The sequence below is a fragment of the Sorex fumeus genome, unplaced genomic scaffold (assembly GCF_029834395.1).
Source record: "Sorex fumeus unplaced genomic scaffold, SorFum_2.1 ptg000128l, whole genome shotgun sequence".
NCBI classification, from domain to species: Eukaryota; Metazoa; Chordata; class Mammalia; order Eulipotyphla; family Soricidae; genus Sorex; species Sorex fumeus.
The window spans coordinates 896,787-909,878 of NW_026606185.1; the positions used below are offsets into that span (position 1 = coordinate 896,787).

The following is a 13,092-nucleotide window of genomic DNA, read 5'->3' on the forward strand; positions in this document are numbered from 1 at the left end:
GGAGCCGGATAAGATGCCCCCGCCATCTGACTGTATAGGACTCTCTGTGCAGTGCTCAGGGTTCACTGGTAGCTGGAACAGCCGGGGCCTGTTCCCTTCATGGCCTTCCTGTCAGCAGCTGGGTATACAAGCTGTGCTGGGGTTGGGGGGGCCCCGGACTGCAGGGGAGGTGTCCGTGAAACAAGGGGACACACGTAGGCAGCCGTGGACGGGGCCCCTGCCCAGGGTGGGGGGCCTCTGGATCCCGTTTCCTGGCCCTGCAGGGCCCGGAAGTGGCAGGGAGGCCAGGACAAGTGTTTTGAAATGCAATCCGGGTGAGGGCTTAGGGCGCAAGTGTTGTCGGGAGGAAACGTGCGGGCAGGGGCGGCCCAGAGTGACCTTGGCCAGGTCCGGGCAGGGCCCACTCCCCGCCGCACACGCGGGAATGAGCAGAGCCCTGCAGCCAACACGTCCACGGCATGAGCAGCGCCTAGGAAAATCGGATGCAAAGAGTGTGCAGGTGTGCTGGGGCTGGCAGGCCGGGCGGGGCAGCTGGGGGGTTTCCAGCCTGGCCCTGCGGAGAGCTGGCCGGCCACTCCCACACCGGCTGGACCAGCCCTGGGCTGCATGTGGCCGCGCCCCCTTTCGAGGGGGCATCGGGTTCCTAAAGGAGACCCACATGCCCCCTGCTTTGGGCTCACCTAGGGCTGGAAGCCACTTCTCAGAGCCCTTTCCCCCCAGCATTCCCCGTGTACACGCGAGGTGGCGGGTGCTGGAAATTGCCCCGTTTTTCTCTCCTGCATGTGTGTGTGGGGTTCTCTGCGAGCCCCCTGCCCTGCACACAGGGAAGAGTTCTGTGTTCACAAGACCCCCTCCCCTTCCTGCCATGCAAGATCACGTGTGTCTCACATGCCCACCCCCCCTCCAACCCCAAAGGAAATTCCCTGAGAGGGTACAGGCCAGTACACGGTGGGGTGCAGAGAACCTTTTAGACTCAGGGAAACCTGGAGGGTCGCAAGTGTGAATCAGTTCATTGACGGCTGCCAGACCCCGTCTCTGCTGCGGGCCCAGCCCTTTCTCTGGACCCTCATCACTTCTGGAGGGAGCTGGTGTGCAGGGCAGATGAGGCGGCGACAGAAGAGAATTCTGGGCTGGAGAGATACACAGTGGGGAGGGCATTGGCCTGAGTTTGATCCCAGCACCCCCTACGGTTCCCTGTCACCCCCAGGAGTGAGCCCTGAGCACAGAGCCAGGGTAACCCCTGAGCACAGAGCCAAGAGTCAGCCTGAGCACAGAGCTGGGAGTAACCCCTGAGCACAGAGCCAGAGTAACCCTGAGCACTGCCAGTAGTAGTCCCTGAGCATAGGACCAGGAGTGGTCCCTGAACACCACCTGTGTGGCTTCACAACCAAAAAAGAAACAACTCAAATAAGTCTGTCGTTGCTTCTTGCTCCTTGCGGGGTGAGGTGGGGAGCTGTGGTCGGGGGCCTTGGACTCAGCAGATGGGGCTGGTGGTCTCCCGCTCAGGGTCTGGAATGCAGAGCTGTCGGGGGCCTGCAGTGCTGGGACCCACCCAGTGACGCTAAGGTCCTGGGGCCAGGGTCCAAACCCTGGGCGCTCTCCCTGGCCTCGATTCTCACTTTAAGGCCCAGAACTCCACAACTTGACTCTCCCGGATGGTGGGTCGCTCCATTTCCTCAGGCTATGGCCGACAGTGCGTTTGTCTCCCCACCCTCCACCCCCCACCCCCTGCTCTGCTCTGAACTTGGCCATCCTGGGAAATACCTGCTGATATCCAGGACAGATTTCTGGTTCAGAAGTCACCGATCGCCCCAGCCATACCTTGTTCCTGGACTAGAGTTTGTGGGTGTCGTCCAGATGGGTTCCCCAAGAATCAGGAAGCCTTGAACCCTGAGCACTGAGGACCAGAGCTACATCTCTGCTCGCCTCGAAGGGATTGTCTGTTTTCCTCTGGGCTGGATCGATAGTTCAGTGGGTAGGGCACTTGCCTTGCATGCGGCTGACCCAGGTTCAATCCCCAGCATTGTTTACGGTCCATGGAGTACAGCCAGGAGTGGTCCTGAACTAGGAGTGATCCCAGGGCACTGCCAGGGATGGTCCCCCAAAAACACAGGGAGGGAGGAAAGAAGGGAGGGAGGGAAGGAAGGAGGAAAGGAAGAAAGGGAAGGAGGGAGGGAGGGAAGGAAGGAAGGAAGGAAGGAAGGAAGGAAGGAAGGAAGGAAGGAAGAAAGGAAGAGAAGAAAAGAAAAATGAAAAAACTGAAAGGGGCGGGCAATTAATGGCAGAAAAAGAGGAAGATGAAGCCAGTAGTAAAACCTTGGAACAGGGGCCGGAGAGATAGTACAGTGGGTAGGGCACTTGCCTTGTTCAAAGGTAACCTGGTTTGATCCCCAGCACCCCATATGGTCCCCAAGTTCCACCAGGAGTGATCCCTAGAACAGAGCCAGGAGTAAGTCCTGAGCACAACTGCATGTGCCCCCCCCCCCAAAAAAAAAAAACAAGAACAAAAAAAACTGTAACTCAGCAGTAGAGTACTTCTTGCATATGGGAGATTTGGGGGTTCAAGCCTCAGTACCACAAGATAAAAAAAAAAAAGGAAGAAAGAGAAAACACAGGCTGAACCAAACCAGTTCTTGGGGTGATTTGAGGGACTTAGTTTTTTTGGGTTTGTTTGAACTTTCTTTTGAAAACTATTCTTGGCTGTCCGTAATTGGCTACTGATTCCCTACCAGGGATAGAAGGAAGGCCACAGATTGTATTCCAGAGCTCAGTGTCCCTAATTATCAGCGCCTTGGGTTGACTTCTCAGACCATTGTCTGCTTGGTGGTTTCCTGAAGCCAGGCCCAGTCAAAGGTCTCCCATGGGTCTCACTCCCTCCCTGCCCACTCTGGCTCCTCCTCTGTCCTCCCCCACCCCCACAGCACTTGTCCTCAGAGCCCCTCCTGGGGCCTCTGGAGTGCCTGGGGTTACCCCCTTCTGTGCACCCCAATCACCTGTGCAGAGCCTGTGAGCCCGGCTAGGGATCCTGGGTAAACTCACTCATCCAGAGAGCAACACGGAATCTGTTGGGATTTGAAGGGGCTACACCTGGCGACTTAGGGGACCACTCTGAGTCCGGGTCACTCCTAGGAGTGCTCGGGGGCCACATGGTGCTGGGAACTACTATGTCCCTTTCGGGATTGGGGTCACGCCCGTTGGTGCTCAAGGCTGACTCCTGGCTCTGCACTCAGGAATCGCTCCTGGTGATGCTTTGTGGACCCTGCGGGATATTGGGGATCGAGCCTTGGGGGCTGCGTGCAAGGCCGGCACCCTCCCCGCTCTGTGCTGTCACCCCAGCTCCCCTTCTGGACGGGTCATCTCCACGGCTCCCTGTGACCCGCGCATCACCCAGGTCAGGCAGGGCCCGTGACTCCAGTGAAGGAACCTGGACACTTTGGGTAACTGCTGGATATGGGGGGACCCTGGTGGGCCCAAAGAGCGCCTCCTCACAGAACCTGAGAGTGGAACCCACAACCTGGACATTGCTGGTTCAGGATCACACAGTGTGGCCTGGGACCCCAAAGCACCAGCAGGAGGAACCAGCTCCCCTGGGGGAAAAAACCCAAGTCAGCCTTTTATGGGCTTCTATGAGGCCTCCCCCAGAGAGACTAATAGCATCATTCTGGAATGTTCTGTTTCCCCAGCTAAGGCTTCACCTGCATTGCTGGGTGGAATCACCCAGTCTCAGCGTCCAGCAGGAAGGAGGGGAAGGGGCCAGCCCTGGGCTCTCAGGGCAGAGGCTGGGGCGGCCTGGTGGGGAACGGGTTAAGGTGGCAGTTGGTGAATTGAAGATGAGTGACCAGGAGCTGGGCCTGAGTGACAGGCAGGAAGGAGCACGGCTGGGTCCCAAGCGTCGGTGCAGGCCTCTGCGGTCAGGCCCCACTTTTAGCCTGACCACAGCTGCTATTAAGACCCTCAGATGTGCCCTCGGCGGTTCTGAGCTCAGACTTATCATCAGAGGGAGCCGGGCTGCGTGGAAACCGACGGGGCTGAAATTTCAGCTGCCGCCCGGAGCTCCAGCATGATCCCAGAATAGCGTGCCCAGGTTCCCGGCAGCCCCGCCACACCGCAGCCCTGCCCTGGCTTCCGGCCTCCTCCCGGCCCGCCCGGGAACAGCTGGTCCTAGGTACCACCCCGAGGCCAGCTGGCGGAGCCTTCCGGGTGAGTCTGCGCAGGCTGGGCTCTCTGCAGGAACCCCACATCCCCGGGAGGTGGGGGGTGCTGGTGATCCAGGGCAGTCCCCTCGATAATGGGTGGAGGGAGGGAGAGAGGGAGGGGACTGGGTATCTGAAAGACGGTGGCCAGAGGTCCTGCCAGGACAGGGCTGAGTGGCCCTGGGGACCAGGTAGGCGACTGCGGGGACAGATTTCATAGGAGTTCCCCGGGAAAACAGGGCTGAAGACGAGGAAGAAGGGACAGAGGGAGACCATCTGCCACAGCGCGACCTTCGGGCCCGGCTCTGGCTCCAGGTTGGCTTCTGAAGGTGACAGGATGGTTGGGGGAGGGGAGGCCGCCACCCAGGGCTGGTCGCTGCCCAGCTGCCAGTTGGTCGCCCCTGTGAGGCTGGGTTGTTCCTCCTCTCCGGAGGGCTCCCCAGTTTCTGAGGGCCCTGATTCGGTGAGGCGGGCAGGGCGCCCCAAGGTGGGTCATGTCCACCTTCCCCTGTAGGGAGACCTGTCGGGAGCTGTCACGCATCACACACGTAACATGGGTCAGGAATCAGGCTCAGGGGCAGAGCGTGTGCTCTGCGTGGACGAGGCCCCGGGTTCAAGCCTCACGATGACCTAAGGCAGGAGACAGCTGGGCGGAGGAGATCAGAAAGGCACTTGGGGATGAGGTGCAGAGGACAAGCTTGCCCCAGGTGCGTGATGGATCACTTTGCCTTTTGGGGCATCAGTTAAAAAAATCTATAGAATGGACCCAACGGCGTCGGCTTGGTCGAGCTCAGCGGATTTCCAAGGCCAAATGTATGATTGAGCAGCTAGAGGAATTTTGAAAAGTGTGCTGTGCTCTGGTTCTGCAAAAGTCACGCCAGCCCGAGTGTGGGGTCCCGGGGCCAGCAGGGCACAGGGAGCTGGCCCGGTCCTGGGGCAGAGCGAGGTGGAGAGCTGGAGCTTCCCTGCCCCCTTCTGCCCAGTCTCAGCCAGTGTGACATCCTTCACTGAGGATACTTAATGTCCTTTGTGTTTTCTTTTTTTTATTGTCCCCTTTCAGGGTCTCTCCTAGGGGGTACAAGGAAGGATAGGCATGCACCGAGCATCTCCCCCCACCCCGCAGAGACCCCCTACACACAGACACACAGAGACACACACACACAGACACACACACTGGGGTAAGAGAACAATGTGGAGCTGGGGTGGGGGTGGTGGCCGCTGGAGAACAGAGGAGACCAGCTGGGCAGGGGCGGGACAGGGGGCGGGGACCCCCAGCTCCTGAGGAGCAGAGGCTTTTCGGGAAGTCATTCAGAGAGACTGAGAAGGGGCAGCCTGGATTAGGGAGGGTTGGGGGTGGGGGTCGTGCAGTCTCTGGAAGGCCAGGCTGATGTCTCAGCAGGAGTGTGGGGGGACACCCTTCCTGCAGAAGCGGTGGGCTGCGAGGCTGGGCCCCGCGGGGCAGGGTGCAGAGGCCTTAACTCTGGGGCGGGGTGCTTGTCTCTCCCTTCAAGGCTGTGGGAACTGGCCCAGGTGTGAGCCACATTCGGGACTGAGGCCAGTGACCGCTGGAGTGGGGCTGGGGGCGGGCAGGACAGGAGAGTCTGGGGGCAGGAGATGGCAGCAAGCAGTTTCATGGGAGTGGGGTACTAACTGTGGGGGAGGGGCACAGTTAGAGAGTGTGCTCATACCCCTAAAACATTCTTAGATCTGGGCTGGGCTGTGAGATATCTTGAACTCTGAATCCCCGCAGGCAGAGGGGCCCTGAGCACTGCGGGGTCACTCCTGAGCATAGCCAGGAACAGCCCCCAAGCACAGACCTGGGATGAGACTCTCCGTGTGTGTGTGTGTGTATGAGTGTGTGTGTTTTTGTGTGTGTATGTGTGTGTTTGTATGAGTCAGTGGGTGAGTATATGTGTGTTTGTATGAGCCAGTATGTGTGTGTTTGTGTGTATGTGTATGCTTATGTGAGTCAGTGAGAGAGTGTATGTGTGTGTGAGTTTCTGTGAGTCAGTGAGTGTGTTTGTATGTATGTGTGTATGAGTTTGTGTGAGTGTATGTTTGTGTGTATGATTTTGTGTGTGTATGTGTGTGAGTTTGTGTGAGTCAGTGGGTATGTGTGAGTTTGTGTGTATGAGTCAGTGTGTGTGTGTTTGTGTGAGTATGTGTGAGAGTTTGTGTGTGTGTGAGTTTGTGTGACTGTGTGTTTGCATGAGTCAGAGTGTGTGTGAGTTTGTGTGTGTGTATGTTGGGGGGGCGCTTCACTTTGCCCCGTGACACGGTCTGGATTTGGGAGGGGGCAGGAAGTGTGCATGGTCAGAGCCCCTGCCCCCTGTCCCTGTCCCTGGACTCCTCTGTTGGTGGAGGCTGGCCAGATGTGGGCGGCTCGCAGCATCCAGTTCTGCCCTCTCTGCGGTCAGTAGCCTCCGAGCCGTGAACAGTGCGGTGGGGGGGGGGGGGGGGCTAGACTTGGGGCAGGGGGTGGGCAGCAGGTTGTGTGATCGAAACACCAGGCTCTGCCCTAGGGCTGCAGCCGGGCGGGCACCATGGAGGCCAGCCGGTGGTGGGGAAGGGGGCTCCTCCCGGCCTGCTCCCTGACCCCGGTTCTCAGGGAGTCACATGGTCTTCTAACCAAAGCTGCAGGGCTAGGAGAGGCAGGGCAGGGAGCACACATGGGCACCCACTGCCCCCCACCCCTGGGCCACAAGCAGTTAATGCAGGAGCACGCAGAGGTCAAATGGAAGATCTGTTTACCAGATTTGTGGGGCACCTAGCCGCCTGGCACAAGATTCCAGGCACCTACCTTGACAGGGAGCCAAGAGCCCCACCTTGGGCTGGGGGAGGAAGGCTGCTCGGTCGGCTGGGCCCGGCCCTGGGTGCAACCACCAGCCACAGGCCCCCGGCAGGAAATGCCCCCCTGGGGTCCTGCCAGCCGGCACAGGGGCAGTCCCCAGCACTGTCCAGAGCAACCCTCACACCCCAGGGTGGCGTTCCCTCTGCAGGAGTTTGAGGGTGCGTGTCTAGTGCATGGACTGGGGTCCCCCATGTGCCCCCCAGAAGGCGGGGCAGTCAGGGGGTGTTCCACTGTGCCCTCTTTCCGGGCTGTGCCCCCGCCCAGGCTATGGTTTCGTTCTACCCTGCTGACACCGGCAAGCAGTGAGGCAGTCTGCAGGGACAGGCGTGACACGCGCCCCCGTCCTTGAACCGGGGAGCTGGGAGACGGAAGGCGGATTAAAAAGCGTTTCTGGGGAAACCAGAAACGATGCCCGTGGCTGTGGGGACCTAGGTGGGGCTGGGTAAGGTCAGGGAAAGCTCCACAGCAGACACAGCCTGGGCCGGGCAGGGAAGTTTCCAGAAATGTGGGCAGGCTGACCCCCCCCCCCAAAGTCAAACAGGATGGAGGGACAGCTTGGGCCCCAGTTGGGATTAAAATCCCTTGGGCCTGGGGACCCAGGGGATGGTGCATGCAGCACCCCCACCCCTTGGCACTGAATAGACATGCCCTGAGCCCAGGGCGGGGAGTAGCCCCTAGCTACTGCCAGGTGTGGCCCCAACCCTCCAGGGGCAACCCGGGACCTCTAGAACTGACGGAGCAAGAACCCTCTGAGGGCTGAGCTCTGCCAGTCTCAGGAACATTCTGGAAGGCATGGGAAGGGCCCGCTTAGCAGGAGAGGAAACTGGGGAACAGGGAGGTGAAGAGCCTTTCCCAGGTCCTAGAGTTGGCAGTGGGTGAGGCAGAGTCACCCCCAAACCCCAGTTTTGTCATTTCATAGACAGCCCAAAGGAGACGGGCGTTTGGGGTAGTCACGACAGCATGGCTCTCACATCAGTGTCGGGGGTTCCCACCTGGGATCACTGCTCAAAGTGTTTTCTCCTGCAACAGGGGTTCATAAAGGGTTACATGGAAGTTGGTCGCTGAGCTGGGTGAAGGGCTTTTGGGTGTGATCATCCTGTAGAGAGCACTATGACCCCCCCACCCCGTATGCAGCTCCGCTCTAGGCCAGGGGGTGCAGGGGGCTCTCACGACCTCCCTCCTGCCTCCCCAGCACTGACGGAGCCCTGGGCCCCAGGGAGGAAAGCAGAGAGTACCCAGACGCTGACCAGGAGCTGAGAGCTGGCGGCCAGGACAACGGTCTCTCAGGCCCCGCTTTGTTCTGAAGACAGATTCTTTTCCCCAGTGAGCCGGGCCGAAAAGGCACAGCAAACCCTTTTTGGAACCCTGGCCCACATTCCCAGCTATCTGTCCACCCCCTGGGGCCCAGCTGCTGGGACTCCCAGAGGCCCAGGCGCCAGGTTCTGTGGCTGGAGGACCCACAATTCCTCAGTGGCCCCATGAAGTCAGCTCTCTCCCACCCCACTCTTCTGGGGTCCTGGGATTTTTTTTTTTTAATTTCGTTCTTTGTCTTTTGGGGCCATGCCCGGGGGTATTCAGGGCTTATTCCTGGCTCTATGCTCAGGGGGTCAGAGTCAGACTTCTCAGATGCTCTGAAGACTATGTAATGCTCCCAGGTAAATCAGGTGGGTCACATGAAGGCAGGCAGTGGGCCAGCTGGACCATCTCTCTGGAATTAGATTTTTTTTGTATGTTAAAAAATGACCTTGTACGCGCCTTCCCCACCCTGATACCAGTTATAGCTTCCCCCTCCCCCCCCCCGACCCCCCCCCCCCCCCCCCCCGTTTGTTTTTAGCTCACACTTGGCTCTGTGCTAAGGGATCACTCCTGGCATGGTTCTGAGGACCCTACGGGATAGAATCTGGGTAGGCTTGCAAGGCAAGCGCCTTCCCCATTGTACTATCATGTCAGCCCTCAGCTCCTTAATGAAGTCAGGGAAGTGATTCAGGGGACTGGATAGGTGCTCAGAGCTCCAAGGCCGCACCCCCTGCCCTGCAAGGCTGCCCCTTACGCAGTTTGCACACTTTCATCTGAGGGCCAGGGTAAGGTCCTGTTCTGCCTCTTCTCCTCTCGCTCCTGACATTGCAAAGAACTGCAGCGGTCAAGCCCGCCACATTCCCCAGACCAGCCAGCCAGGACGAGGCTCCGGGAAGGGAGAGAAGCTTCCAGAAACCCTGGGGCCCCTCTGCCCGGCCCGCTAGGCAAACATTCCCTCGGGGAATTCAAAGAGGTGGGGCAACCTTATCACCGGGGCAGCTCGGGCGATTTGCATTAGTCTGATCCAGGTTGTCCTTGGCCCGGCCCGCAACCGGTCTCCTCTCCTGCAGCGCCCCCCACCCCCACGGCGGGCCCGAGCAAACAGGCCGGGCGGGCCGGGGCTGGCGGTGACCGCGCGCGGCTGGCGGTCCCCCAGGCGACCCGGCATCACGCGCGCGGGCACCCCGGAGACCCGGCGCGCCCCCCCCTCCCCCCGCGTTTGTCCCCTGGGCCGCGGACAGGCCCGGCAGCAGGTCCCTCCTCGGTGAGCCCAGCCGGGCGACCCCGGCCCCCGGCGCCCACCCCGCTTCGGAGCCCGCAGCCCCCCGGGGGCGGGCGGCAGGAAAATCTCTCGTTGGCGGGGCTGGAGAGGTCCCAGCTGGGCTCCGCTCGGCTGGGTCGCTTTCTGCTGAGTCCAGCTGCTGGAAGGCAGCGAGCGGCGCTCGCCCCGGCCACCCCGCCACCCCAGGGCAAGGGGCGGAGCTCGGAGGGGCCGCGGGGGACCCGGAGGGGTTAGGGCCGGCGGGTCCCCGAGCGCATGCCCCGTGGGGAACGGGTTAAGCGCGGCACCTCGGGGAACAGAACCGTGGACGCTAATTAGCGCCGGTCGGAACCGAGCGCCGAGGGGCGCGCCGAGCCCGGGAGCGGCAGAACGCGGCGGGTGGGGAGTGGGACCCCCGGGAGCCCTTCGCGCGTCTGGGCCGTGTAAGGGGCCGGGAGCCAGGGCGGGGGTCCCACGCGCACTCCTTGCCCGGGACCCGGGAGGCGCGGCCACTCGGTGCGTGCGTTCGGCCCACGTGTGCCTTGTCGCCCAGGGGCGCGCGGGGGCGGGGGGCGCCCCGAAGGCGTGACCGAGTCGGACTTGGGGGTCTGGACTGGGCGCCCGCCTGGTTCCGACCCGCAGCAGCTCGCGGGTGCCGGAGCCCGGGGCTCCCGGGACAGTGACCGAGAGGGCCCCGCTCCTGGGTCCCTCTGCGCCAGCGCCCCAGCGGGGGGTGGGAGTGGACGTGCGGGGCGCGCCCAGGCCGGGCCGGTGAGGGCGCGCGGGGGTGCGCGCTCCCGCGGCCGGGGGCGTGGCGCGGACGGCCACAGGCCACTCGCCGGCCCGGCCAGAAACTCCGACCTCCCGCCCGCGCCGGGAAGTGCGACTCGCCGGAGCCGGGAGGTGAGTCCGGGCGCGGGGGGCAGGGCCCGGCGCGCTTTTGTTCTCGGCTCGGGCGCCGGCCCCTACCTGGAGCGCCGCGGGCGCCCGGTGCGCTGATGTCACGGTGATGCGGGCGCCGGCCCTCCCGGGGACACGCAGGCCCCCGCGCCCCGCGCCCTCCCACCCGCGATCGCGCCCCGCGGGGGACCGGGTCGGGCCCCCGACGCCGCGCCACAGCCCAGGTAAGGGCGGTCGCCGCCCGGAAGCGTCGGGAGCGGGGCCCGGAGAGGCCCCGGAGTGGGAGCGGGGGATCCCGGGGCCCGGGCGCGCGGGGGTGCGCGGGGGACGCCGCCTCCAACTCCGCTCGGCCGCGGAAAGTTTCCAAAACCGGAGCCCGCGGGCCTCTGCGGGGCGGGGGCGGGATTCCACCGTCGGGGTCTCCGAGGGGCGCCCCCGGTGCGCCCAGGCCGGGCCCCCGCGCCCCGGGAGGGCCTGAATAAGTAGGGGGGTGGGGGAGGGCGGCGGTTCCTGACGCTTGGCGCGGGGACGCGCGGGGGAGCGCGGTGCAAGGGCGGGCTCGGAACCCTCCTGCCGGGAGTTTGGAATCTCAGACGGTTCGGAAGCGCTCCAATCTTTCCCTCCGGCAGCCGGGGCTTCTGCGGACCCCCGGCCCCCGCCCCCTCGACCCCTTTACTGCGTTTTCTGCTCCCTTTTAAACCCCAGACTGGGGGCGGGGGCCGGGAGTCCATCCTCAGTAACAACGTTTATCTCCAGGTAAACAGTGACTTGGACACGCACTTACTGGGTCAGAGAGAGAGAGCAGTAAGGGCGCTTGTACCCGACCCGGGTGGGAGCCCCAGCATCCCATATGGTCCCCCAAGCCCGCCAGGAGTGATCCCTGAGTGCAGAGCCAAGAGTAAGCTCTGAGCATCGCCGGGTGTGGCCCACCTCCACCCCTCAAAAAAAGGAGGGGGGGAAGAAAGGCCCATCTCGATCAGAGAATGTACTGGACCCTGGTTCTGGGTTTCTGGAGGTCACCCCTGTGTGCCTTCATGTGTGGTTGGGGGTGGAGTGCTGTTGGGGGGGATGGGTGGAGGTGCAGGAGTGGGCCCCGCCCGCTGAGTTGGTGCAGAAGGAAGGGGTTGTGTGGGTTAGGGGCTTGAGCTCCACCCCACCCCCACTCTGCAGAGGCACTCCTCTGCTCTCCTGAGGAGGGACGGAAGGAGGAAGGGGGTTCTGGGACATCTGCGTGACACCGCTCCTCTCCCCAAGCTGTGGGGAGTGGTCAACCTGGGAAAGGATTCAGAGGTGACCCATTCCCAGAAGGTGAAGCCACAGGGCCCCGTAGTCTAGAAAATCATCTGAGGATGGGACCCGGGGCTCCAGCTGTAGTTTGGGGGCACTTTGGACTGAAGGGTGGTCTCCGACCCACCTCCCACATCCTAGGTCTTTTCAAGAACCTTAAACGGGGCCATAATGATAGGACAGCCGGGAGAGCATTTGTTTGCCTTGCATGTGGCTGACCCCGGTTTGATCCCCAGCATCCACCGGCCAGGAGTAATTCCCAAGTGCAGAGCCTGGAATAACTCCCGAGTATCACCAGGTGTGACCCCTCCCCACCCCAAAAAAGCCAATAAAAAAAGAACCTTAAACTGATGTTTAAGGAAGCGTGTCTGGGAGAGACACAGGAACTGTGAGGGGGGATTTGTTTGGTTTGGTTTTGGGGTTTTTACACTCAGCAGTACTTGGGGCTACTCCTGGCTCATAGCTTGGGGGCGGGGGACCTCCAGGGGTTACTCTTGGTGGTGCTGGGGGGCCTTACCTGGTGGTACTTGTGATCAAACCCAGCCTCTCTTCAGGGAAAGGGTGTGCTCAGCCCATTGGGTGAGCTCTCTGACCCAGCTATGGTTTTCATTTTGGTTCATTTATATATTGGGGTTTGGGGGTGAAGTTTGGGCCATGCTGGTGCTACTCAGATGCTGTTCCTGGCTCTAAGCCCAGGAGGTGCTGGGGGACCATATTGGGTGCCAGATATTAAACCCAGGCCTGCCCCAGACCATCTCTCTGGAGGAATGGTTTTGGATTTTGGCGTCATACACTGGTGTTCAGGACTTATATCTGGCTCTGTGCTCAGAGATCACTCCTGAAGGGACTTGGGGGGAACCATACGGGGTGCCAGGGACCAAATGCTGGTCGGTCACAAGTAAGGTAAGTGCCCCACTTATTGCTCCTGCCCCCTTTAAAATTTTTTTTAAAATTTTGTTTTGGGCCACACCTGGTGATGCTCAGGGCTTACTCCTGGCTGTCTGCTCAGGAATCACTCCTGGCAGGGCTCTGGGGGACTCTATGGGATGCCAGGGATCGAACCTGGGTCAGCTGCGTGCAAGGCAAGCGTCCTCCCCGCTTTACTATCCTCCAGCCCCGTAGGAGAAATGGTTTTTAAATGCCTTTTGTGTCCAAGGTCTGGGGCGTGGGAGACCCTCTACGTGGTTCCGGGACTGTGTCCCTGGAAGTGCAGGAGCAGGAGAGGGGGTCTATGCAGAGTTGGGCCCGTTACTTAGTTATTTTTAATTTTTTTTTGTGCGTGTTGGGCCATACGAACTGATGTT

The 13,092-nt window shown here is 61.4% G+C and overlaps 1 protein-coding gene across 6 annotated transcripts in view; it reads left to right on the forward strand.

The window, feature by feature from the left end:
• Positions 1-481: 481 nt before the first annotated feature.
• Positions 482-13,092, forward strand: part of GPRC5C (G protein-coupled receptor class C group 5 member C) — a 28,331-nt gene continuing 15,720 nt past the window's right edge. For 3 of the 6 annotated variants that reach the window (XM_056138069.1, XM_056138077.1, XM_056138070.1), the window contains exon 1: positions 10,511-10,725. In XM_056138069.1, coding sequence (XP_055994044.1) covers positions 10,611-10,725 — 115 coding nt within the window. In that variant the 5' untranslated portion in view covers positions 10,511-10,610. The other 3 variants (XM_056138076.1, XM_056138075.1, XM_056138071.1) reach the window with 3 other exon arrangements.